Source organism: Myiozetetes cayanensis, unplaced genomic scaffold (genome assembly GCF_022539395.1).
Source record: "Myiozetetes cayanensis isolate MyiCay16 unplaced genomic scaffold, myiCay2020 scf48, whole genome shotgun sequence".
Classification (NCBI taxonomy): Eukaryota; Metazoa; Chordata; class Aves; order Passeriformes; family Tyrannidae; genus Myiozetetes; species Myiozetetes cayanensis.
Genome location: NW_026087720.1, coordinates 479,713 through 506,638, shown reverse-complemented (window position 1 = coordinate 506,638; position 26,926 = coordinate 479,713). Strand labels below are relative to the sequence as shown.

Here is a 26,926-nt window from a genome sequence, read left to right as displayed (position 1 = left end):
CCGCGGCCACCTCGGGCAGCTCCGGCTCCCGGCTCGGGCGCTTGGCTCCTGCAGGGCTGGGGGTCCCCCGGGGGGGTCCTGGTCCCCCAGGGTATTGGGGTCCCTCCTGGTGCTCAGCTCAGCCCTGGGTGCAGGACTGGCCCCCTGGTCCCTGGATGATGCCCAGCACCAAGAACAGGTACTGGGTTCTCCTTTAGGTGCTGAGCTCACACCTGGGTGCTGGGCTCATACCTGGAGGTGCTGAGCTCACACCTGGGTGCTGGGCTCACACCTGGGTGCTGGGCTCACACCTGGAGGTGCCGAGCTCACACCTGGGTGCTGGGCTCACATCTGGGTGCTGGGCTCACACCTGGGGGTGCTGGACTCATACCTGGGTGCTGGGCTCACACCTGGGTGCTGGGCTCACACCTGGGTGTTGGGCTCACCTCTGGGTGCTGGGCTCATACCTGGGGTGCTGGGCTCACACCTAGGGGTGCTGGGCTCACCTCTGGGTACTGGGCTCACACCTGGGTGCTGGGCTCACACCTGGGTGTTGGGCTCACACCTGGGGGTGCTGGGCTCACACCTGGGTGCTGGGCTCATACCTGGGGGTGCTGGGCTCATGCCTGGAGGTGCTGGGCTCACCGCTGGGTGCTGGGCTCATACCTGGGTGCTGGGCTCATACCTGCGGGTGCTGGGCTCATACCTGGGGGTGCTGGGCTCACCTCTGGGTGATACCTGGGTGCTGGGCTCACACCTGGGTGCTGGGCTCATACCTGGGTGTTGGGCTCATACCTGGGTGCTGGGTTCACACCTGGGTGCTGGGCTCATACCTGGGGGTGCTGGGCTCACCTCTGGGTGCTGGGCTCATACCTGTGGGTGCTGGGCTCACACCCGGGTGCTGGACTCATACCTGGGGGTGCTGGGCTCACACCCGGGGGTGCTGGGCTCATACCTGGGTGCTGGGCTCACACTTGGGTGCTGGGCTCACACCTGGGTGCTGGGCTCACACCTGGGTGCTGGGCTCATACCTGGGGGTGCTGGGCTCAGCTCTCGGTGTTGGGCTCATACCTGGGGGTGTTGGGCTCATACCTGGGTGCTGGGCTCACACCTGGGTGCTGGGCTCATACCTGGGTGCTGGGCTCATACCTGGGGGTACTGAGCTCACACCTGGGTGCTGGGCTCACCCTCTGGTCCCTGGATGATGCCCAAGCACCCAGACCCAGGTGCTGGGCCCACCTGTGGGTCCTGGGCTCACCTGTGGGTCCTGGGGTCACCTTTGGGTGCTGAGCTCCTCTTTGGGTGCTCAGCTCACACCAAGGGTCTCTGGTCCCCCCCCTGGGTGTGGGGTCCTCCCTGGCATTGGGGTCTCCCGTGGGTGCTGGGCTGTCCCTGCTCCCCCCGTGTCGCACGGACCACCCGGGACAGCCCTGGAAGGCCCCGTGTCCCACACCAGGGTCCCTCAGCACCCACAGCGGGGTGGGGGGCCCTGGGACAGCCCTGGAAGGCCCCATGTCCCACACCAGGGTCCCTCAGCACCCACAGCAGGGTGGGGGCACAGCATGGGGTGTCCTGGGACAGCCCTGGAAGGCCCCGTGTCCCACACCAGGGTCCCTCAGCACCCACAGCAGGGTGGGGGCACAGTATGGGGTGTCCTGGGACAGCCCTGGAAGGCCCCGTGTCCCACACCAGGGTCTGACAGCAGGGTGGGGGGCACAGCATGGGGTGTCTCGAGGTGTCCCACCCACCCCTGGCCGTGCCCCCTGTCCCTGTCCCTGTCCCTCGGCCGAGCTGTGGCTGATCCCACCCCGGTGCTGCTCTCCCAGGGTTCAGACCCCACAGGGCCGTGGATTTTGCCCCGTGCTGGTGCCAGGGTGGCACTGCCAGGCCCTCGGGGATGCCCCGGGCGGGGTGAGCGGGGTCAGGGGTGGCACCTGGGCCGATGTCTCCCCAGATAGCCCATCGATCCAGGGCTAATTAGGAGCAATTAACCCTGCACTTCCTGGTGACACACCCAGCTCCAGCTCCTGACGTGGCACAGGCCTTAAGCCAGGTCTAATTCCCCTAAATCAGACTGAAATCCCTTAGTTCATGTGGAAATCCTATAAGCCAGGTCTAATTCCCCTAAATCAGACTGAAATCCCTTAGTTCATGTGGAAATCCTTTAAGCCAGGTCTAATTCCCCTAAATCAGACTGAAATCCCTTAATTCAGGTCAAAATCCTATAAGCCAGGTCTAATTCCCCTAAATCAGACTGAAATCCCTTAATTCAGGTCAAAATCCTATAAGACAGGTCTAATTCCCCTAAATCAGACCGAAATCCCTTAGTTCATGTGGAAATCCTATAAAAGAGGTCTAATTCCCTGCACACAGGTCTGTATTCCTTAAACCAGGCTGAAGTCCCTTAAACTAGGTGAAAAATCCCTTAATTCAGGTGAAAATCCCTTAATTCAGGCCTAAATCTCTTCATTCAAGCCTAAATCCCTTCATTCAGGCCTAAACACCCTAAACTGGGCCATAAATCCCTTAATTCAGGTTGAAATCCCCTAAACCAGGTTGAAATCCTTTGAGTTAGGCCTAACTCCTTTCATTCAGATGAAAATCTCTTAATTCAGGTCAAAAGCCTTCAATTAAGGTTGAAATCCCTGTATTCAGATCTGATTCTCTTAAACCGGATCTAAATCCCTTAAAACAAGTTTAATTCCCTTAAAACAGGTTTAATTCCCTTAAACTGGGGCAAAAAAAATCCCTTAGTGCAGGTTGAAATCCCTTAAATCAGGTCTAAATCTCTTCAACCGGGTCTAAAATCCCTTAATTCAGATCTCATTCTCTTAACTCGGGACTACAGCCCTTAAGTCAGGTCCAAATCCTTTAACTCGGGACCAAATCCCTTCAACCAGGCCTAATTCTCCTAAATCAAGTCTAATTCCCTCATCCCAGGTCTGATTCCCTTAGTTCAGGTTGAAATCCCCTAAACCAGATCCAAATCCCTCTAGCCAGGTCGGAATCCCTCAGTTCCACTCAGCCCCCTCTGACCAGGTTTAAATCCCTTAATCCGCGTGGAAATCCCTGAATTCCGGCTGAAATCCCTTAAGCCGGGTCTGACTCTCTCAGTTCAGGCCCTAAATCCCTCAGTTCGGGTCTGATTCCCTTAATTCAGGTTGAAATCCCTTCGTTCCAGCCTGAACCCTGGAGGGGACGCGATTCCCACATTCCCGTGGCTGCCCCGGCCCTGCTGGAGCCGCCGGCGCAGGGGAGGGGTCCCTGCCCTGCAGGGGGGCAGGGGTGGGTTCGGCGCTCCCCCCCAGCCCGTTCCATCTCCGGGATCCCTCCCGGGCCTCTCGGGCGCTCCCGGGGCCGAAGGTCGCGCTTTGTGTCCCCCCCCCCTTCGTCCGGGTGTGGGGAGGGGCCGCTTTGATCCCGCCGCCATCGGCATCGCCAGCGGGGTCGGGATCGGGATCGGGATCGGGGGTCACGGGGCTGTGCCAGCTGCCACCTCACGGCGCCCCTTGACCCCCCCGAGGGTCGGGGAGGACGGCGGCTCCTTCCTCCTCCTCCTCCTCACCTTCTTCCTTCTCCTCAGCTCCCTCCTCCTCACCCTCCCCCTCCTCATCTCCCTCCTCCTCCTCTTCCTCGGGGCTGCAGCGCCCACCCCTGCCCGCAGGGAATCCTGGAATTCCGGGGTGCTTTGGGGTGGGAAGGGACCTTCGAGGCCACCCAGTTTCACCCCCCTGCCCTGGGGGTCCCTCTCCCCCTCCTCCTCCTCCTCCTCCTCCTCCTCCTGCTCTTCCTCCCCCACCAGATGAGAACTCGTGGGTCGAGACAAAACCGGTTTAATTATTGGGAAGGGAAAATAAAATTATTGGAAAGGGGAAAAAAATCCACAAAACCAACCCAAAAAAGTTCGCCTTCCCCCCCCCGGCCATGGCACGTCAGGTGTCCCTCCTGCACGGGGGTCCCCGTGTCACCTGTCCTGTCCCACTGCCCTGCTGGCACCGGGGGCTCCGTCCCTGTCCCCTTGCTGTCCCCTGCTGGCTCAGGGGGTCCCGGTGGCCACTGCCAGGGCCGCGGTGACCAGGAGGAGCCCTCCGAGGGCAGGGGGGTCCCCGAGGATGCTCCTGCCTGGAGGGGGCAAAGAGGGGGGTCAGGGGGACCTGGGGGAGGTCAGGGGAGCAATGGAGGGTCAAGGGGAGCTGGGGGGGTCAGGGGGGCAATGGAGGGTCAAGGGGAGCTGGGGGGTCAGGGGGCAATGGAGGGTCAAGGGGAGCTGGGGGAGGGTCAGGGCGTTGCTGGGGTATCAGGGGAAGCCGGGGGGTTAAGGGGTCAGGAGGAGCTGGGGGTGTTGGAGGGAAGTCCCAGGGGGTCTTGTGAGGTCAGGGGTTCCAGGGGTGTCACGGGGAGCTGGGGGGAACCGAGGAGAGGGACAGGGGGGACTGGGGACAGTTGGAGGGGCCCAGGGGGGATCAGGAGGTTTTGGGGGACAGCGGGAGCCGAGGGGGGGCAGGGGGTCCCGTCTCACCTGCATCGAACACACACGGCCCGTCCCTGTCCCCGCAGTGCTGCTCTGTGGGGGGAAGGGGGGGTTGGACTGGGGGGTCCCTGTCCCTGTCCCCCCTGAGTGGTGCGGGTGTCCCCAGCCCCTGTCCCCACACCCACAGTGAGTGTCCCCATCCCCGTGCCCACAGCGGGTGTCCCTGTCCCCTGTCCCCACAGTGGGTGTCCCTGTCCCCTGTGCCCCCCGTGTGTGTCTCCAGCAGTGGGTGTCCCTGTCCCTGTACCCACAGTGGGTGTCCCTGTCCCCTGTGCCCCCCCGTGGGTGCCCCCCTGCCCTCACCTCGCAGCCACTCGCAGTTGTAGTTGCTGAGGGTGCCGGTGGAGCGGAGCCAGATCCGCACCCCGGCCCCGGCGCCCGCGGCGACCTCGGCGACCTGGGTGACCTCGAAGGTCTCGAAGGGCGGGATCAGCACCTCGTCCTCGTCGGGGAAGAAGGAGAAGTCTCTGACGGCGGCGCCGTGGCAGGTGCGCACGTGGAACACGGTGTCGCTGCCGAACGCCCACGAGCTGCGGTTCCGCCGCGACGCCGACGCGAAGTGGCCGAAGCGGACGCTCCGTCCGGGCCGCGCCGCGAAGCGCACCCCGCGCACGCCGCGGAACACGCGGTGGCACGGCCGGCCCTGCGCGTCCCGCAGCGCGGCCAGCGCCGCGCTCAGCAGGAAATGCAGCGCCTTGAAGGGGAACCCGTCGCGGTAGTGGCGCGGGGAGCGCCCGGCCACGCGCGACGCCGCGTTGAAGGCGCGGTGCAGCGGCACGGGAGCCGTGTAGGCCAGCAGGGCCACGGCCTGCGCGGGGGGCAGAGGGGACTTGGGGGGCGCCGGGGACCCCCGGACGCGCCACTCGGCCGCGGCCAGCGCCCAGCCCGCCGCGAAGTCCCCGTTGAGCAGGAACTCGGAGCGGTTGAGCGCCGGCAGCGCCGCGGCCATGGCGGGGCCGCAGCCCCGGTACCGGTCATCGAAGGCCAGCGGGGCCATGTCCAGCGCCACCTCCTGCAGGGCCGCGCCGGGCGACGGCGACAGCGTGGGGGCCGCGGTCAGCGCCGGCAGCGCCAGCAGCAGGGCCAGCAGAGACATGGGGGGGACGCGGGGACACCGCGGGGACACCGCGGGGACACCACGGGAACACTGCGGGGACGCCACAGGGACACTGCGGGGACACCACGGGGCCGCTGGGGGACCGGGCTGTGTCCTCGGTGAGGGGCTGGGGAGGAGGGGTGGGGTCAGCACGGAGGGAAAGGGGGATCACCGGCTGTGCCTCCAGCCAGGAGACCCCCCGGTCACACCCTGGGACCCCCCGTCCCAGTCCTGGGGCCGCTCCTTCTCCTCCCCCGCCTCCATGTCCTGAGACCCCAACCCCGCTGGTCCTGGGGTCACTTCCTGCTCCTCCAGGCACACCCCAGACCCCGGGACCCCAATCCAAACCCCGGAGTCCCTCCCTGCCCCCTGGGCTCAGCCCCTGACCACGCCCCAGCACCGTCGACCCCAATCCTGCTCCCACCCCTTGTGTCCCTCCCCGGTGTCCCCCTGGCCCCTCCATGACCCCAATCCTGCTCCCACCCGCTGTGTCCCTCCCCTGGTGTCACCCCGGCCCCCATGACCCCAATCCCAGTCCCACCTACCCGTGTCCCCCAGTGCTCCCCCAGCCCCCTCAGGACCCCAGTCCCATTCCCACAGCGCTCAAGTCCCCCCCAGTGTCCCCTCCCTGCTGTCCCCCGGCCCCCTCGACCCCCAATCCCCTTCCCACACAGCCCCAGAGCCCCCATGACCCCCTGCCCCCATGACCCCGACCCCGTGGGTACCTGCCCCCCGTAGTGGGTGTGGGGTCAGGGTCCTGCTCCAGCCCCCAAGGCCCCCAGGCCCCCTGCCCGCCCCCCGAGGGCACACGTGGCTGCTCTGGCTTTTTAGCCGGGATCGGGCCCGAGCCAGCCCCTCCTGCCCCTCCCCTTCCTTCCCCTCCCCTGGGTATTTTTAGGGTGTCCCCCCCCCAGCGGCTGAGCAGCCGCAGTTGGGAGCAACTGGGGGGAACTGGGGAGCAACTGGGAATGACTGGGGAGCACTGGGAGTGACTGGGGGAGTACTGGGAGCAACTGGGAGTGACTGGGAGTGATCAGGGCGTGACGGGGAACCACCGGGAGTCACTTGGGGGCAATCGAGAGGCAACTGGGAGGCTCTAGAAGGTGACTGGGAACAACTGGGACTGACTGGGAGCCCCTGGATGCACCCCAGCCCCCCCAGCAGCTCCCAGTTGCCTCCCAGTCCCCCCTCAGTGTCTTCCACTTACCACCCAGTCAACCCCAGTATGTGTCCCCCCCAGCAGCTTCCAGTCACCCCAGTGCCTCCCAGTGCTCTGTAGTCAATCCCAGTTGTTCCCCAGTGCCTCCCAGTACAGCTCCAGAGCACCCCCCCGCCTGCCCCAGTAAGACACAGGTCCCTCCCAGTTGTCTCCCAGTCTCCTTCCTGTGCCTGCCAGTCACTCCCAGTCCATCCCAGTGTACACCCCAGGACCCCCCCAGTCTCTCCCAGTCCATCCCAGTGTACACCCCAGGACCCCCCCAGTCTCTCCCAGTCCATCCCAGTGTACACCCCAAGACCCCCTCAGTCTCTCCCAGTCACTCCCAGTCCATCCCAGTGTACACCCTAGCAGCTCCCAGTCACTCCCAGTCCATCCCAGTGTACACCCCAGGATCCCCCCAGTCTCTCCCAGTCACTCCCAGTCCATCCCAGTGTACACCCTAGCAGCTCCCAGTCACTCCCAGTCCATCCCAGTGTACACCCCAGGACCCCCCCAGTCTCTCCCAGTCCATCCCAGTCAATCCCAGTGTACACCCCAGGACCCCCCAGCAGCTCCCAGTCCCTCCCAGTTCCCCCCTTGGCAGCCCCCAGTTGCCTTCCAGCATCTCCCAGTTCCCCCCAGTCTCTCCCAGTGCCCCCCAGTCAATCCCAGTATATGCCCCGAGCCCCCCCAGCAGCTCCCAGTCCCTCCCAGTCCCCCCTCCAGTCCCCCAGTCCCTCCCAGTCCCCCAACAAGGCTCCTTTGTCCCAGTCCCGCCGGTGCCTGTCACAGGGGGTGGGAGGGGCACCCACGTGTCACCCCTGGGTCCCCGCCCCCACACCCCCAGGGACCCCCGGCCCCCAAGAACTCCCAGGGACCCCCTGGACCCTGCAGGGACTCCCGGACGCCCCCATGGGACCCCCCGTCATGGGGCAGCCGGAGCCGCCCCCCGGGGCCTTCGACCTGGGGGTCCTGAGAACCCCAGGGGCTCCTGCTGGGGGAACTGGTACGGGCACTGGGGACACTGGGAGACTGGCACGGGGCACTGGGAGTGCTGGGAGAACTGGGGGGACTGGTACTGGGAGCACTGGGAGTGCTGGGGGAACTGGGGGGACTGGTACAGGGGCACTGGGAGCAACTGGGGGGATTGGGGGAACTGGTACGGGGCACTGGGGAACTGGTACGAGGGCACTGGGGACACTGGGGGACTGGTACTGGGGCACTGGGAGTGCTGGGGAACTGGGGCACTGGGGACACTGGTATGGGGGCACTGGGATTGCTGGGGTCACTGGGGAACTGGTGTGAGGGTAGCAGGTGGGCAGCTGGTTTGGGGGGCACTGGGGGAAGAACTGGGAACAGCGTGGGGACAACTGGTACGGGGAGCCTGGGGGCTGAACTGTTGGGGGCACTGGGGGCACTGGAGGGGAACTGGGAGGGGAACTGGTGGGGGCACTGGGGGCACTGGTGAGGACAGGTACTGTGGCACTGGGGCCCTGGGGACACTGGGGCGGGGCTACTGGGAGTGGGGAGGGAACTGGCACTGGGGACTGGGAGGCACTGGGGCAGTTTGGCATGGGATTGGGGTCTCTGGGGATGCCATTGACCCCCATGACCCCTCGCCGACCCCCATGTCCCCAGGCACTCTGTGGGGTGGTCGTGGGGCTCCTGGCCCCCCCTGCCCCCCCCACGTTGGCCCCGGCGCTGCTGCAGACTCTGGGGGGGGTGGTGGCCCTGGGGGGGCTCCTGCTGCGGGACCCCCCCCAGCTGCCCCCCGGCTACGGGGCCTGTCTGGTACGTGGCCCTCAGGGGGGACACCGGCGGTGTCACCTCGTGGGGACACCCGCGGGACCCTCGGGCAGCTCCCGGTGACCCCCGGGGTGCTGTGACCCTCCCCCGTGTCCCCCCCGTGCCCCCAGGGTGTCCCCCTGGTGTCCCCCCGGGTCCATCCTGCCATCTCCCGCTTTCCCCAGGGTGCTGTCCCCCCACGGAGGCCCCCGTGTGTGTGTCCCCCCATGTCCCCACAGTGTCCCTGCCCTGTCCCACTGTGTCCCCCAATGTTGTGTCCCCCCGCTGTCCCTCCGTGTCCCCCTGTCACCCCCCATGTCCCTGTGGTGTCCCCGTGGTGTGTCCCACCATGTTCCCATGGGGTCCTTCATGTCCCTTCGTCACCCCCCATGTTCCCATGGTGTCCCTGTGGTGTGTCCCACCGTGTCCCCCTCCTGTCCCCTCCTTGTCACCCCTCCTGTGTCCCCGTGGTGTCCCCTCGGTGCCCCCCCATTTGTCCCATGTCCCCACGTTGTCCCTGCGCTGTCCCCATGTCCTCCCACGGTGTCCCCCCATTGTCACCACTCCTACCCCCTTTGTCACCCCCCACGTCCCCCTGGTGCCCCCCACGTCCCCACAGTGTCCCCTCCCCGTGTCCCCCAGGACCTGCTCCGGGCCGTCAGCGGGACCTTCATCTTCCTCGTGGTGGCCCTGGTGGCCTTGGCCTCGTCCCGGGACGCCCTGGCCGCCACCACCTTCGTGAGTGTCCCCAAACCCCCTCTCCCCCAGCCCTGGCCCCCCCTCTGACCGGGGTCCATCTGCCCCTCTCCCCTCCCCCAGACCTTCAGCCTCGTCCTCGCCTTCGTCTTCGCCTTCGACGTCTTCGTCACGTACCGGACACGGGTGGGGCCCGGCTGGGACAGGGTGAGGGGACACCGAGGGTGGGGACACCAGGGCACCTCGGCTGGGGACACCCAGATTGTCCTTCATCTCCAACCTCTTCCTCTTCCTCCTCCAGACCCCGACGTGGAGGAGACCTGAAAGCCACCCTCCCCCGCCGATGTCCCCTCGTCCCCCCTGTCCTGCCCCGCCCCCGCCTCACAGCCCCCAAAACCCCCCAAAAGAAACCTTGTCCCACACCTGCTGCTGCTCTGGGTCGTGTTTTTGGGGCGGGGTGGGAGAGGGGACATTGTGTCCCTCCCCCGACACAGCGAGTGGTCCCGTGGGTCATTAATTAATTAATGATGTCATCAGCATCCCCTCGTCTTGGACGAGGGGGTGGGGCTGGACGGGGGTGTCACTCGTGACGGGGTGGGTCCAGCATGGGGTTGGTGGGTCCCTCCTGGTGGTGGTTCCTTGATGGGGGGTCCTTCATCATCCTCAAGGGTCCAGCGTGGTGGTGGAGGTGGGTCAGTGGTATCACGATGGGGGGTCCCTCGTGTTGGTGGTGGGGGGTCCATCATCATGGTGGGGGGTCCCTCATTGTGATGGGGGAGGGGTCCCTTCTCATGGTGGGTCCCTCGTGGAGGTGGTGGCGGGTCACTCGTGGCGGTGGTCACTCATCATGGTGGTCACTCATCATGGTGGTCACTCATCGTGGTGGTCCCCCAAGGGGTGGTGGGTCCCCATGGGGTGGGGGGTCACTCCTCATCGTGCAGCTTCTGGGGTGGGGTGGGAGAGAAGACAGCGGGTGCAGGGGCGGTTGTGGGATGGCCGTGGGGGTGTCAGTCGGGGGGGACGGGGGGAGGCCCCACCTTGGCCCCGATGTCGCGGCTCTTGGCCCGGAGTTTGTTGACCTGGGACTCGGCGATGTCGGCGCGCTCCTCGGCCTCGTCCAGCTCGTGCTGCGCCTTCCGGAACTTGGCCAGGTTGGTGTTGGCCTGTTCCTCCTGGGGGGCCAGAGGGGGTCAGGGGGGCAGCACAGGGGCCAAAGGTCCTCCTACCACCCCCACAGCTGAGCTGTCTTCATCCCTCTGGCCACCCATCCCATCCCATCCGTCTGAAGACTCAGCCATCTGTGGACTCATCCATCCGTCTCTCCATGACTCACCCACCCATCTATCCATCCATCCATCCATCCATCCACCCACCCTTCTTCTCTTCCATCCCTCCAACTCTCTGTACATCCTTCCTCCTTCTCATCCAACCATTCATCCATCCATCTCTCCATGATTCACCCATCCTTCTCGTCCATTCATCCCACTGCCATCCAGCCACTCTGCTTCTTTTCCATCCATCCATCCATCCATCCATCCATCCTTCTTGTCTTTGGTCCATCCCTCCATTCATCCATCTGTCCATCCATCCTTCCTCCCATCCATCCACCCACCCACCCTCCTTCTCTCCCACCCCTACATCTTGCTGTGCTGCCCCTGCCTGCCCCCTTCACCCACCGCCTCCTCCGCCTGCCGCTTGTAGGCCTTGACTTTCATCTGCAGTTTGTCCACCAGGTCCTGCAGCCGCAGCAGGTTCTTCTTGTCCTCCTCTGTCTGCAGGGGACAGGGATGGGCATCGGCTCAGGGAGGGACCAGCCGTGGGTTCTGGGTCACCCCTGTCCCCTTGGCCACCAGGTCGATGTCCTGGGCCAGCCCCATCACTGCAGCCACCAGGTCAGTGTTATGGGTCACCCCTGTCCCCGTGGCCACCAGGTCAATGTCCTGCCTCAGTGGCCTCCCTGTGGCCACCACCGTCTCTCCCCATTTCCAGTTCCCCATGAGTGGAGATGAGGAGGACCCACACCATGGTGGTGTCACCTGGTAACTGAGTTCCCTGACCCCCATGGTGGTCTCACCCTGACCCCCATGGTGGTCTCACCCTGACCCCCATGGTGGTCTCACCTGGTAGCTGAGCTCCTTGACCCTCCTCTCGGACTTGCGCAGCCCCTTGACGCTCTCGGCGTTCCTCTTCTGCTCGCTCTCCAGCTCGTTCTCCAGCTCCCTCACGCGCAGCTCCAGCTTCTGCAGCTGCTTCTTGCCGCCCTTCAGGGCCAGCTGCTCGGCCTCGTCCAGGCGCAGCTGCAGGTCCTTGATGGTCTGCTCCATGTTCTTCTTCATCCTCTCCAGGTGGGCGCTTGTGTCCTGCTCCTTCTTCAGCTCCTCGGCCATCATGGCTGCCTGGGGGGGGACAATTGGGAGGTCCACGCGTGGCTCGTCCCCTGCCAGCCCCGCGGGTGCCACCCAGGCCGTGACACTCACGTCGGTGATGGCCTTCTTGGCCTTGTCCTCGGCGTTCCGGCACTCCTGCACGGCCTCCTCCACCTCCGCCTGCAGCTGCGAGATGTCACCCTCCATCTTCTTCTTCTGGTTGATGAGGCTCGTGTTCTGGGGGACGGCAGGGACCTCAGGGGGCGGCCCTGGAGCTGCTGCCCCATCTCTCGACACCCCCCTCCCGGCCCTTGGAGACTCCCCCGATCTCTGCAGGGCTCAAGGATCTTCTTCTGGGGTCTTGGTGCACCCACACAGAAGCCCCCAACCTTCCGTGGACCAACCCAACCTCCTCCAGACCAACCCAACCTTCAGGAGAAGGTGGGACCACCGGGCCAGCAGCACCTTGAGCCACGTGGAGGTCCCCAAACCGATCAAGCGCCTCTGTTTCTCCCTGCCCCTGGATGGAGGTGCCCCCTCTCCGGGAGGCAGGGCAGGTCTCACCTGCGAGTGGAGGAGCTGGACCCTCTCGCTGGCCTCGATCAGCTCCTGCTCGGCCAATTTCCGCGCCCTCTCGGTCTGCTCCACCAGCGCCCGCAGCTCCTCCAGCTCGGACTGCAGCAGCGCGTTCCTGCGCTCCACCATGGCCACGTTCTCCTTCAGCTCCTCCCCGGCCCTCGCCGCCTCGTCCAGCTGCAGCTGCGTGTCCTGGGGGCCACCCGGCCAGCGGGGTCACGGGCCCGCCCAGCCGGGGCGTGGGAGGGAGGGGGCCCACCCAACCTCCCCTGTGGGACGGGGAAGGGATTGGAGTTCCCCCCAACCGTGAGGGTGGTGGGGAAAGGGTGGTGGGTTGAGCCAGCTGTGAGGATGTGGGGAAGGGAGCCCAACCAGCCCTGGGGGAGAGGGGAGTAGGGGTGGGCCCACTCAGCCACCCCTGGGGGGTGGTGGGGCCTCCTGCCCCTCACCCTCCCCACGGGGCAGGTACCCTCAGGTAACCCCTCCACCTCCCTACCCCTGGGCCAGGTACCCTCAGGTAACCCCTCCACCTCCCTGCCCCCTGGGCCGGGTACCCTCAGGTAACCCCTCCACCTCCCTACCCCTGGGCCAGGTACCCTCAGGTAACCCCTCCACCTCCCTGCCCCCCGAGCCAGGTACCTTCAGGTAACTCCTCCACCTCCCTGCCCCCTGGGCCAGGTACCCTCAGGTAACCCCTCCACCTCCCTACCCCTGGGCCGGGTACCCTCAGGTAACCCCTCCACCTCCCTGCCCCCCGAGCCAGGTACCTTCAGGTACCTCCTCCACCTCCCTGCCCCCTGGGCCGGGTACCTTCAGGTAGCCCTGCAGAGCCTTGACTTGCTTCTGGGCCTCGTTGGCGCCGCGGTTGGCGTGGCTGAGCTGGATCTCCATCTCGTTGAGGTCGCCCTCCATCTTCTTCTTCAGCCTCAGGGCCTCGTTGCGGCTCCGGGTCTCGGCGTCCAGCGAGGTCTGCAGCGACTCCACCACGCGCAGGTGGTTGCGCTTCACCTGCTCCATCTCCTCCTCCTTCTCCCCCAGCTTGCGCTCGTACTCCGCCTTCACCTGGTTGAACTCCAGCTGCGCCCGCAGGATCTTCCCCTCCTCGTGCTCCAGGGAGGCCTGGGGGGGACACGCAGGGGACCCTCAGGGCCACGGCGGATGGAGGTGCCCCCGGAGGACGCGGGGACGGGGAGGGACGTTTGGCCCACCTCGGCCTCCTCCAGGGCGGCCTGGAGCTCCAGCTTCTCGGTGTCCAGCTGCTTCCGGACCTTCTCCAGCTCGTGGACGGACTTGTGGCCGGCTCCGAGCTGCTCCGTGAGGTCCGAGATCTCCTCTGCGCGGGGGAGGCCCCGTCACACCCCGCGGGAAAGGGGTGGGGGGGAAGGTGGGGTGGGGGCAGAGGGACCCGCGGCCTCACCCTGGAGGTTCTTGTTCTCCCTCTTGAGGGTCTCCAGGTGCTCGAGGGACTCCTCGTAGCTGTTCCTCAGCTTGAAGAGGTCGGTGCTGAGCGCCCGGGCCTCCTTCTGCGACGCCTCCAGCTCCGTCTGCGACTCCTCGAACTTCTGCTTCCACTCAGACAACACCTGGGGAGGACCTGCCGTCATCCCCCACCTGCCGTTCCCCCCACCCACCCTGTCCCTCCTGCCCTCCCACCTTGTCGAAGTTCCTCTGCTTCTTGTCCAGGGCGGCGGCGGCCGCGTTCGAGCGCTCCACGTCGGCCATCAGGTCCTCGATCTCGCCCTGCAGCCGGTGCTTGGTCTTCTCCAGCGAGGAGCACTTGGCGTTCACGGCCTCCACGGCCTCCTCAGCCTCCTGCAGCCGCTGCGCCAGCTTCTTCCTGCGCCGGGGACGGCCTGGGCTCACCCCTGGGAGCCCACCTCAGACCTCCTCCCACCCAGCTGTGGGCCAGGGTTCTGCTCTGCATCTCCTCTGCCGTCTCCAGGGTGCTCTGCCTCCTCCAGAACCTCCTCCAGAACCTCCTCCGGAACCTCCTCCAGTGGGTGGTCACCCCCTCAAGCCCCCAGAGGGGCAGTGACTCACTTGGCCTCCTCCAGCTCCTCGGTGCGCTGGATGGCGTCCGTCTCGTACTTGGTCCTCCACTGGGCCACCTCGGAGTTGGCCTTGGAGAGCAGGCGCTGGAGCTCGGCCTTGGCCTCGGTCTCCTCCTCGTACTGCTCCCGCAGCAGGTCCCCGTCGTGCCGGGCCGACTGCAGCGCGTGGGCCAGCGCGTTCTTGGCCTGGGCCGGGGGAGAAGGTGGCACCGTGAGGGGCAGGTCAGGTGGAGCTGCCTCGGGGTTCTTCAGCTCAGCAAGTACTGGTCGTCATCACCCCACCTGACCAGACCTTCCACAGAGCAACCCAACCATCCCTGTACCTTCCACAGACCAACCCAACCTCCTCCAGACCAACCCAACCTCCTCCAGACCAACCCAACCTCCTCCAGACCAACCCAACCTCCTCCAGGCCAACCCAACCTCCTCCAGACCAACCCAACCATCCCTGTACCTTCCACAGACCAACCCAACCTCCTCCAGGCCAACCCAACCTCCTCCAGACCAACCCAACCATCCCTGTACCTTCCACAGGCCAACCCAACCTCCTCCAGACCAACCAAATCCTCCTCAGTCTCTCAGGAGAAGGTGGGACTGTTGGGTCCACGTCAACTCGAGCCATCTCGGGGCTCTCCAGCTCAGTAAAAATCTGGTCTTTGTCATCCCCAACCAACCAAACCTCCCATAGGTAAATCTAAACTGCCTTGGACCTTCCAAAGACCAACCCAAGCTCCTTAGACCTTCTGTAGATCAACCCAGCTGTCCCCAGACCAACCCACCCCTCTCTGGACCTTCCATCGACTGACCCGACCTCCTCCACGTCCACCCAACCCTCCTCAGGTGTCCTGTACTCCATCCCCACCTTCCTCAGACCTCCCATAGATCAACCCAGCCCTCCCTGGACCCGATTTTAGACCAACCCCACCTTCCTCAGACCTTCTGTAGATGAGCCCAACCCTCCTTAGACCCTCTGAGGTGGAACCACCCAACCCAACCCATCCGAACCAGTGACCACGAGGGCCAAGGGCACCTGTGACCCACCTGGAGCCCCCTCCCCACCGCCCCCCAGGCCTTCTGACCCCCACCCAGACCCAACCTTCATCTCCTCCTCCAGCTGCCTGCGCAGGTCCTCCAGCTGCTGGGTGTAGGACACCTTGCCCCGGGTCAGCTGCGACACCAGAGCCTCCTTCTCCTCCAGCTGCCGGGACAGCTCACCTGCGGGGGCGGGGCTTCAGGAGGGCGGGCTTCAGGAGGGGGCGGGCTTCAGGGAGGGGCGGGAGAAGTGGGAAAAGGGCTGAAGGTGGAGGGTGGGGCTGAAGATGTGGGGAGGGGGGAAAAGGTGGGGCAAGGGGTGAAGATGCAGGGCAGGGGTGGAGATGTGGAAAGGTGGTGGAGGTGAGGGATGAGGCTGCAGATGCGGGGCAGGGGGTGGAGATGTGGAAAGGGGGCAGGTGAGGGATGAGGCTGCAGATGCGGGGCAGGGGGTGGAGATGTTGAAGGCGGGGGAGGTGAGGGATGAGGCTGCAGATGTGGGGCAGGGGTGGAGATGTGGAAAGGGGGGCGGGTGAGGATGAGGCTGCAGATGTGGGGCAGGGGGTGGAGATGTGGAAAGGTGGGGAGGTGAGGGATGAGGCTGCAGATGTGGGGCAGGGGGCGGAGCTGTGGGGCGGGGAGGGGCTGCCGTGGGGTCAGGGCTCCCACCGTTCTCCGTCTGCAGCTTGGCCCGCTGGGTGTTGGCGTCGTTGAGGACACGCTGGGTCTCCTCCAGCTTGGCCAAGTGCTCGGCCGCCTGGTCCTCCATGGAGCGCGACACCTTCTCCATGGCCACCTGGGGAGGGGCGGAGGAGGGAGGGGATGGAGACCACAGGGGCGGGGAGATGCCCCATCCCTGGGGGTGTTCGAGGCCAGGTGGGACAGGGCTTGGAGACACCAGGGCAGGTGACCCTGGGTGGGATCCACCCAACCCCTCCACTCAACCCAACCCAGCCAGCTGGAGACCCTTCAGCCCAACCCAGGCAGCTGGAGACCCTTCAGCCCAGCCCAGCCCAGCCCAGCCCAACCCAACCAGCTGGAGACCCTTCAGCCCAGCCCAGCCCAACCCAACCAGCTGGAGACCCTTCAGCCCAACCCAACCAGCTGGAGACCCTTCAGCCCAATCCCAACCCAAGCCAACCAGCTGGAGACTCCTTGTGGTGCTCCTGGAAGGACCAGGGAGGCACATCCAACCCCCCTCTTCTGTCTCTCCCCAGGTGGAAGGTTCCCACCTGGAAGAGGGCGTTGGGTGGGATTTGGGGAAGGAGGAGGGAAGCCCTGGCACAGGTTGCCCAGAGCAGCCGGGGCTGCCCCATCCCTGAAGCGCCCAAGGCCGGGTGTCCCTGACCATGCATTGATAGATCTGGGTGAACTTCGCGGTCCCTCCCCCCTAAAACCACCCCACGACTCCCCCACGGCCACCTCGGCCTCCTCCTCCCACCTTGGCCTTGATCAGCTGCTCCACGTTGGCGCTGAGGTCGTCCAGCTCCAGCTTGAGCTCGCTCTTCTCCGTCTCCAGCTTCTGCTTGACGCGCTGCAGGTTGTCCAGCTGCTCCCCCAGCTCGGCCACGCTGTCGGCCTGCTTCTTCCTCAGCGCGGCCGCTGTGGCCTCGTGCTGCAGCGTGGCCTCCTCCAGGTCCCGCCGCAGCTTCTGGAACTCGGCCTCCCGCTTCTTGTTGAGCTCCAGCTGCGCCGAGGTGGCACCTCCGGCCTCCTCCAGCCGCTCGCTGAGCTCCTCCAGCTCCCGCGACAGCTCCGAGCGCTGCTTCTCCACCTTGGCCCGGCCCGTCCGCTCCGCCTCCAGCTCCTCCTCCAGCTCCTCGATCCGCGCCTGCGCCGCGTCAGGGGGCGCTTGGAGGGGGGTCCACCCAGCCCTCCACTCAACCCAACCCAGCAGTGGAGACTCTTCGACCCGACCCAGCACGGGAGCCTCTTCGACCCGACCCAGCAGTGGGGACTCTTCGACCCAATCCGACCCAACCCAACCAAGTGGAGTGTCTTCAGCTCAGACCAATCACCTGGAGAATCTTCACCCCAATCCAACCATCTGGAGACTCTCCAACCCGACCCAAGCGCTGAAGGCTCTCCAGCCCAACCCAACCAAGTGGAGACTCCCCAGCCCAAGCAGACTCAGAGCCAACCCCTCACCTGCAGCTCCTTCAGCTTCTTCTGGAGCTGCAGGGCCAGGGCCTGCTCGTCCTCGATCCTGCTGTTCTGCTGGTGGATCTCAAACTCCTTCCTGCAGAGGAAAAGGCGGGTGGTGAGGTCCCACCTACGCCCCGGGCTGGGTTGTACCTGGGATGGGGGACCAGCCTCACTTCTTGAGCTTCTCCTCCAGCTGCTGCTTGTCATTCTCCAGATCCATGATGTTCTCCTGGGTCAGCTTCAGGTCACCTTCCAGCTTCCTCTTGGCCCGTTCCAGGTCCATCCGGATCTTCTTCTCCTGCTCCAGGGAGCCTTCGAGCTGTGTGGGAACACAAAAATGGGGAGAAACCTCAGGATTTCCTCAGCTCTGCCCCAGAAGCTCTGTGACGGGGCCTGGGGTGTGACCAGTGGCACTCACATCGTCCACTTGCTGTTCAAGCTTGACTTTGCCCTTAGTCAAGGTGTTGACTTTGTCCTCCTCGGCCTGCAGGTCGTCCAGGGTCTGCTGGTGGGACTCCTGCAGGGCCTTCTTCTCCTTGGCCAGCTTGGCGATGGTCTCGTCCAGCCCCGCCATCTCCTCCGTCAGGTTCTTGACCTGTGGGAGAAGCGCCGGGTCGGTGCCAGGGGTGGGGCCACCTCAGTGCAGAGAACCCAGAGGATGTGGGGTCTTCTTGACAAACCCACCCAGCCAGCCTCGGGTCTGATTAGTCTGATCCAAACTTCCTTGGGGCTCTTCAACCCAACCCAACCTGTCTGAGTTGACCCAAGTCCCCCCCCTCGAGGCCCCTCCCCACCCTCACCTTGTTCTCGGTGGCGTGTTTCTCCTTCTCCACCTTGGCCAGGGTCAGCTCCAGGTCGTCGATGTCCTTCTTCAGCTCCGAGCACTCGTCCTCCAGCTTCCTCTTCTTGGCCGTCAGCTCAGCGTTCATCTCCTCCTCGTCCTCCAGCCGCTCCGTCAGCTCCTTCACCTTGGCCTCCAGCTGGATCTTGTTCTTGATCAGCTGGTCGCAGCGCTCCTCCGCGTCGTTCAGGTTGTCCTGCTCCTGTGGGGGGTTGTGGGTGACACGGGGTGGGGCTCTGGGGGGTCACGGGGGTGGCGGTCACCCCTGGGATGGGGTTTTGGGGGGGTCATCTCGCTCACAGCCTGCACTTGGAGCTGAAGGTCGTTCTTCTCCTGCAGCATGGAGACCATCTTCTCCTCCAGCTCCTTCCGCCGCGATTCCGACTTCTCCAGGGCCTCCTTCAGCCGCCCGTACTCCTCCTTCATGTTCTGCTCCGGGAGACCCCCAGCGAGTCCAGCCCCCACCTGTCACCCCCCCAGGCCTCTCCCTGGGCACTCCCACCCCACGCCCTCCTCCCACCTGCATCTCCTTCTCCGTCTCGGCGCTCTTCAGCAGGGGCTTGATCTTGAAGTAGAGCTTCATCCAGGGCCAGTTCTTCACGCCCATGAAGGCCCGCAGGTTCCACTGGATCACCAGCAGCGCGTCCCTGCGGGAAGGGACGCGGGTGCCACCGTGGCCCAGAGCGGCTGACCCAGCTGGCCAGGAGAGGCCCCGTCCCCCCCTCACCGGCGCTCCACGATCTTCTTGAACTCGAGGCGCATGAGCTGCCCCCGCGCCCGCGCCTGGATGCGCGTGATGATGCGGGACAGGCGCTCGTCCCGCATCTCCTCCAGCTGCCCCAGCAGCCCCGCCTTGAAGAACACCTGGGGGAGGGACGAGGGTGGGGGGACTGTGGGATCCATGTCCCCTTGTGTGTGGGGGGGGAACAGAGACCATGTGACCTCATCTGTGGGGGGTGGGAGGGACCGATGGACACGCGGATGGACAGATGGACATGCAGATGGACAGATGGGCAGGGGGATGGCGAGGTCCCTGTCACCTCCTGGGAGGGGGGGACCAGAGGGAAAGCGAGCCCACGTGCCCTCACCTTGGTGTGCCCGAACTTGTACTGGTTGTGGTCGATGTCGATGGAGCCCAGGAGCTTCTCGGCGCCCTTGCGGCTGTCGATGAACTGCCCCTCAGGGATGGCCGTGGGGTTCAGGATGCGGTACCTGAGGGCAGAGAGGACACGGCCCCCAGCTCAGCCCCCCTGGGGTTGTGCCCCCACCCTCGCCCCCACCCCGGTCCCACCGCTGGCGGAAGTCCCCGTAGAGGATGCGGTTGGGGAAGCCCTTGCGGCAGATGCGGATCCCCTCCAGGACCCCATTGCAGCGGAGCTGGTGCATCACCAGGGCGTTGTCCATCACACCTGGAGGGGGGGGACACAGGTGGGGGGGTCAACCCTGAGCCACACCCTCCTTCCCGCCCCCCTCCCTCGCTCTGCTCACCCGGCTGCTTCCGCTCGTTCGGGACGAGGCAGCGCACGAAGTGGGGGTGGGTGGTCTTGAGATTGGCCATCAGCTTGTTGAGGTTCTCCTGGGGAGGAGAGAAGAGGCTGACCAAGGGGAGAGCAGGGGAGGGGCCATGGCTGGGGGTGGGACCATCCTCTGTGCCAGGGGTTGCCCTCCCTCTGCCCCATGGCAGATCCGCTGTGTGGGTCCCTCACCCGGTGCAGGGCCGAGACCGTCTGGAAGGAGGAGCCTTTCTTCTTGGCTCCTTTGCCCTTCCCGCCATCACCACCTGGGGACAAGATGGGCAGGGTGAGGTGGGAACGAAGGTGGCTCCGGCGGACAACTGTGTCCTCCATCCGCCCACCACCCACCGGAGTCCGCCCCGGCGTAGTTGGAGAAGAGGCTGGCCAAGAGCTTGAGGGCGGATTTCTGGTAGAGCCCCACCACCGTCTCGTTGAGGGGGTCCTTGTTCTTCTCCAGCCAGCCCAGGATGTTGTAGTCCACGGTGCCGGCGTAGTGGGTGAGCGAGAAGTGGGCCTCGGCCTTGCCCTTGACGTTGCGCGGCTTCCCGAAGTTGGCCGACTTGCCCAGGTGGTTGTCGTAGAGCTTGGCCTTGAAGGTCATGTCCGAGGCCTTGGGGAACATGCACTCCTCCTCCAGGATGGACATGATCCCCATGGGCTGCGGGGGAGGAGGCATCGTTGGCCATGGGGGACGCCCAAAACTCACTTGTTGGGTCCCTCACGGGCTCCAGCTGGACTGACCCCACTCCCTCAGCCCCCTCGGCCCCCAGGGAGGTGGTACCTTCTCGATGAGGTCGATGCAGGCCTGGAGGTCCATGCCGAAGTCGATGAACTCCCACTCGATGCCCTCCTTCTTGTACTCCTCCTGCTCCAGCACGAACATGTGGTGGTTGAAGAACTGCTGCAGCTTCTCGTTGGTGAAGTTGATGCAGAGCTGCTCGAAGCTGTTGAACTGGGGGAGGAGAGGGAGGGGCAGATGATGGGGTCAGTGCAGTTGACTCAACCCCCAACGAGATCAGAGGGGTGAACCCGAGACCCAGTGGGGTCAGAGGGGTCAATTCAATACCCAACAGAGTCATCTCAGTGCCCAGCAGAGTCAAAGGGGTCAACTCAACACCCAGAGGGGTCAGCTCAATGCCCAGCTGGGACAAAGTGATTCCCAAAGGGGACAAGGGGGTCAATTCAATACCCAGTGGGGTCAGCGAGGTCAACTCTACGGCCAGTGGGATCACCAGAAGGCCCAATGGGATCAGTGGGGTCACCTTAGACCCAACAGGGTCAGCACAACAGCCAGTGGGGTCAATGGGCACAACTCAATACCCAGTAGGGTCAACAGAACATCCTGTGAGATCAGTGGGTCAACCTGAGACCCAATGGGGTCAAAATAACACCCAATGGGGTCAACAGGGTCAGCTCAAAGCCCAGTGGGACCCATGAGGTCAACTCCACACCCAACGGCGTTGACAAAAAGACCCAGAACATCCAAGTGTCCACTCAAGGCCAGTGTGAAGCTACAGGAAGCCCACCCACCACCCAGCTGGATCAGCCCCACCTCCAAGAATCCCACCGCCCCCTCCCCTCCCCACCCGCCCCGCGGGCCTCACGTCGAAGATCTCGAAGCCGGCGATGTCCAGCACGCCGATGAAGTACTGCCGCGGCTGCTTCGTGTCCAGCGAGTTGTTGATCCTCACCACCATCCAGTTGAACATCTTCTCGTAGACGGCCTTGGCCAGGGCGCCGATGGAGTAGTAGACCTGCTGGACGCTCTGGCCCTTGGTGACGTACTCGTTGCCCACCTTGACGCGCGGGTGGCACAGCCCCTTGAGCAGGTCGGCCGAGTTCAGACCCATCAGGTAGGCGGATTTGTCGGCGTCTGCGGAGGAGGAGAGGCATGGTCAGGTGTCACCCTCCCCCTGGTGCTCCCCTCCCCTCGACCTGCCACCCCCTGGCCCCCTCCACCCGCCTTCGGTGCCGTCGGGCTCCGCCTGCTCCTCCCGCTGCTTCTGCTTGAACTTCATGTTGCCGAAGTGCATGATGGCGCCTGTCAGCTTGTACACCCCCGCCTTCTCCTCCGCCGTGAAGCCCAGCACGTCGAACGCGCTCTGGGGGAGGCGGAGGGTGGGGGAGAGCTCAGGGGAGAGGCACGGCACCCTGCTGGTCACCCCCCGTGGGTCCTTCCCGCTGCCCCTCCCGCTCGTCAGCCCGGCCCGTGGGGATGTGTCCGTCTGTGGGCTCGTCTGCTTGGAGGGCTCAGCCCTGGGCTGGTTCGTTCATCCACGGGACTCACCCACTCATGGACTCATCCACGTACCCAAAGACCCCCTCCCTCCCCTCCTCCCCCATCCCTCCCCGCTCACGTCGGTGGCCAGCAGCTCCTCGGCGTCGTCGATGGAGGCCACGCTCACCTCGCCCTGGGACACGTAGCCGTAGTCGTAGGGGTTGGAGGTGACCAGCAGCATCTCTGGCCCGGGATGGAGACACCATTGAGCACTCCCGGCTCCAAACCCCCCCTCTTAGGGAGGAGGGGGCAGGAGAAGAAGCCCCCCAGCCACGGGGGTGGCCGCCCCCCCCAACCCGGCTCACCCAGCAGCTCCGGCTTCTTGTTGGAGAGGATCTGGTAGAAGATGTGGTAGTTCCGCTCCGCCTTCAGCTGGAAGATGACGCGGGACTTCTCCAGGAGGTCTGGGGAGGTAGGCGGGTGGGGTGAGGGGATGGATGGCGGGGTGACAGCGTGGGTGGGGATGGGAACAGTGGGGTGAGGAGATGGAGGGGTGGAGCGCTCCCAGATCCATCGGCCGGGAAGGCAAACGGACACGTACGGGGAGGGAGGAAGGGAAGGACGGAGATGGGAGGGGATGGAGGGACAAAGGGAAGGGTGTAGGGATGGAGGGATGGGAGGGATGGAGGGATGAGGAGATGGACAGAGGGTCGAGGGGACGGCTGAAGGGTGGGATGGGCAGGGACAGGGAGGACTCTGGACACACGGAAGGAGGCCGGAGAGTGACCAAGCCCCAGCCCCGGCCCCGTGGCCACTCACAGGTCTCGATGTCAGCCGAGGCCAACTTCCCGGTGGCCCCAAAGTGGATCCGGATGAATTTCCCCTGGGAGGGCATTGGGGGGGGGAGGAAATGAGTGGGGCATAGACCCCACCCCATAGACCCCAGCCAACCCCATGGACAGCACCCCATAGGTCCTGACCCCAGCCCACAGATCCCCCACAGACCCCACCCACTGGACCCTTCCTCAGAAGTTCTTCCCATAGGCCCCACCCCAGAGACACTGCACCCATAGGCCCCACCCCATAGACACTGACACCACCCCAGAGACACTGACCCCACCCCATAGACTCTGCACCCACAGACCCCACCCCAGAGACACTGACCCCACCCTAGAGACTCCCATAGGCCCCACCCCGAATAATGATGCACTAAAGACCCCACCATCCCATAGACCTCCCACAGACCCCACCCCATAGACACTGACTGCACCTTCTAGACCCCATCCCATAAGTTCCCCTCCGTAGATTCCACACAAAGACCCCACCCCACCGACACAGCCCCCCCGGGCCCGCCCCGCTCACGAAGCGGGAGGAGTTGTCGTTCCGACGGTCTTGGCGTTGCCAAAGGCCTCGAGCGCGGGGTTGGCCTGGATGATCTGGTCCTCCAGGGTGCCCTGGTGGGGGTGTGGGGGTCACACGGGGTCTGGCCTGCCGAGGGCAGGGGGTGGGACAGACCCCTCACCTTGTTGCTGTTGGCCGCCTCCTTCTTGCGGTCGCCGATGGCGGCGATGCTGGCGAAGTACTGGATGACCCGCTTGGTGTTCACCGTCTTGCCCGCCCCCGACTCGCCCCTGCGGGGGCAGCGCCGTCACCGGGGGCCACAGGGGTCACCGGGGTTGGGGGTGGGGGGTCACCAGAGGGGGGCACTCACGTGATGAGGATGGACTGGTTCTCACGGTCTGTGGGGACAGAGGGGGGGGTCAGGGGTCTCCAAACCGCGCCTCCCCTCCCAGGGGAGGAACAGGTCAGGCGGGGCCAAGGTGGGGAGATGTTGGTTGGGGGTCCTGGGGGTCTCCAGCCCTCCAAATGAGCAGCAGGTAGGACCAGGATGGGGGGAGATTTCGGGTGGGGGTGTTGGGGGTCTCCAGCTCGCCAGGTGAGCCCCAGGTGGGACTGGGGGAGATGTTGGGGGTCTTGAGGCGAGGAGCAGGTGGGGGTGGGGCAGATCCTGGGAGGTCTGGAGGTAGGGTTGGGGTTCTCCACCCCCAGGTGAGCCCCAGGTGGGACCCAGGGTAGGGGAGGTGTTGGGGTGTTTTGGGTTCTCCACCCACCCAGGGGAGGTGGGTCAAAGCTGGGGGGAGCCATCGGGGGTCTCAGGTGTCTCCCCTCTCCCTGGTGAGCCCCGGGGCGGTTTTTGGGGTCCCCACCTGTCAGCATGTACTGGTAGGCGTTGTCAGAGATGGAGAAGATGTGGGGGGGCACCTCGTTGCGCTTCTTGCCCCGGTAAGCGGCGACCACCTGGGGGTCGTACACCGGGAGCCACTTGTAGGGGTTCACGGTGACACAGAACAACCCGAGTAGGTCTGGGGGGAAAAAGGAGGGGCAGGGTCAGGGGGGACACCCCCACAGGAGGGACACACCCCCAGGAGGGGACACCCAAGGTATAGGGAGGGCTGGAGATGGGGGGTCCGAGGGGATCAGGGATGGCACATTTTGGGGTCTGGGGGGTCCAGGAATAGGACATCCCATGGTCTGTGCGGCCCAAAGGGGTCTTGAGAAGCCCTTCAGGTTCCGGGTGCCCCACAGACCCCTCAGAAGCCCCCCAGGCTCCAGGCGGCCACAGCCAGGTCCAGCTGCCCCAAGGACCCAGCCCCCCCAGCCCCTTGGGGTAGGGTCCCCCTCACGCCCCCCTTCCCGGGGGTCCCGGCCGTGCCCGGGGGTCTCACGTAGATCATCCAGGCCGCGTAGCGCTCCTTGAGGTTGAAGAGCACGGCGGGCTCGTGCAGGAAGGTCAGCATGGCCATGTCCTCGATCTTGTCGAACTTGGGCGGGTTCTGCTGGTGCACGTCGGCCTCTTTCACTGTCACCGTCTGGGGGGGCACAGGGCACGTCATGGGGGGGAGTCCCGCTGGGGAGGGGACCCCAAGCCCACCGGGATGCCCCTGAGCCCCTGAGTTTACCCTGTGTCACCTGTCTGAGCTCGGTCTCCATGGTGATGTGTCCCCTCCCCACTCCCCCTCATACCCCCGTGACCCCCATCCAGGCCTGTGACCCCATCCTGAGCCCCTGGGACCCCATCCCAGGCCCTGGGACCCCCATCCCAGGCCCCTGGGACTCCCATCCTGAGCCCCTGGGACCCCCATCCCGAGCCCCTGTGACTCTGAACCCTCCAAGACCCCTGAGGCTCCTGTGACACCCCCCAGCCCCCATGTCCCCTGTCCCAGCTCGGTCACTGCAGTGACATTCCCCCTCCCACTGCCCCATCGTGAGCCCCCTGCGACCCCGAGCCTCCCTGCTGACCCCATGTGTCACCTCTCCCAGCTCAGTGGGGATGGTGATCCCCCTCTCCCCCGTGACACCCCAGGGCCCCCCTCCTCTGTGACCCCGACCAGAGACCCCCCCCGGGCCACCTCTCCCAGCTCGGTCTCCACGCTGACGCTGCCCCCCTGTCTCTCCACCACGCGGCCCTTCACGAACTCCTGCGCGGGGTGCGGGACGAAGCACTCGGCGCGGGGGTCGAAGGGCCGGGTGGTCGCCGCCAGGCGCTCGCGCTCGCCCGGCCGCAGGAACGGGGCCGCCGCCCCCAGAGCCGCCAGCACCGCGTCCGCCATCTGCGGGAGAGGGGGGACAGTCACGGGGGGGACGGGCAGGGCATGAACCCCCTCCCAAAGCCCACCCATGGACCCCCAGGTCATGGATGGACCCCCAGAGCTGCCAGCACCGCGTCCGCCATCTGCGGGGGGGGCACAGTCACGGGGGGGACAGGCAGGGCATGGACCCCCGCGCACAGCCCCCCCCATGGACCCCTGCCCACAACCCCCCCAGGGACCCGCTCAATGGACCCCCCAGCACCACGTCTGCCATCTCGGGGGAGGGGGTGTCACTCAGGGGCCTGGGGAGGGATCCAGACTCCCAACCGCGGCCCCAAGGACCCCCTGCAGCCTCTCAGTGTCCCCCACGGCCACGCCCAGCCCCCCCCGGCACTGCCCTCACCTGCAGTCGGTAGGTCCGGGAGGTTGGATGGAGGGATCTGGGGGAGGGCACAGGGGGGGTGAGGGTTTGTACCCCCCAGGCTCCAGTGCCACATAGATCCCTGAGTCCCCACAGACCCCCATGACCTTCCCACGGACTCCAGAGACCCCCGGGGTGCCCCATAGACCCCAAAGCCTTCCCTTGTGCCCCACAGCTTTCCCTTGTGCCCATAGAAACGCTGAGTGGCCCACAGACACCCTGGGTGTCCCATAGATCCCCTGTGCCCCCCATAGCCCCCCTGTGCACCCTATAGCCCCCTGTGCCCCATAGCCCCCTGTGCCCCATAGCCTGTGCCCTCTATAGCCTCCTGCACTCCCATAGCCCCCGTTCCCCCTATAGCCCCCTATGCAGCCCATAGATCCCCTATGTGTCCTATAGCCCCCTGTGCACCCCACATCCCCTGTACCCACAGCCCACCCTGTGCCCCCACCTGTGCACCCATATCCCCCTGTGTCCCTCACAGCCCCCTGTGCCCCCACAGCCCCCACCTCTGTCTCTGCCCCACAGCAGCACCTTTGATGGCCCTGCAGCCCCTCAGGCTTTATAGGATGGGGCGGGGAGGGGCATTCCAGAGTGGGGAGGGGCTGATAAGGAGGGGAGGACTATCCCCTTTCACCCCCATGGCATCAACCTGCGACCCAGGGTCCAGGCCCCAAATTTGCCCCACATGATCTGGGGGCCCCAGGGTAGGGGGAATCAGGGGGTGCCTGTGGAGGCAGGGACAGGGGTCCCCGTTGCAGGGGGTCTGTGGGGCAGGGACAGGGGGCTCTGTGGGGCAGGGCCGGGGGGTCCCTGGCCAATGTCCCGACACCGGGGGGTGGTGACAGCCCGTCCCTGTCAGCGCTATATCGGGACATGGTGGGGAG

At 65.4% G+C, this 26,926-nt stretch overlaps 1 protein-coding gene and 1 pseudogene across 1 annotated transcript; both read right to left on the bottom strand.

Moving 5' to 3' along the window:
- Nucleotides 1-3,929: 3,929 nt before the first annotated feature.
- Nucleotides 3,930-5,606, bottom strand: LOC126648298 (GPI-linked NAD(P)(+)--arginine ADP-ribosyltransferase 1-like). Its single transcript, XM_050331085.1, has 3 exons — nucleotides 4,814-5,606; nucleotides 4,499-4,543; nucleotides 3,930-4,101 (listed from the first exon to the last, which is right to left on the bottom strand). Exons 1-3 carry the CDS (start codon nucleotides 5,604-5,606, stop codon nucleotides 4,016-4,018), a joined length of 924 nt encoding a protein of 307 aa, XP_050187042.1. The 3' UTR covers nucleotides 3,930-4,015.
- A 4,602-nt stretch (nucleotides 5,607-10,208) lies between these two features.
- LOC126648297 (myosin-6-like) lies at nucleotides 10,209-25,642 on the bottom strand (annotated as a pseudogene).
- Nucleotides 25,643-26,926: the final 1,284 nt, after the last annotated feature.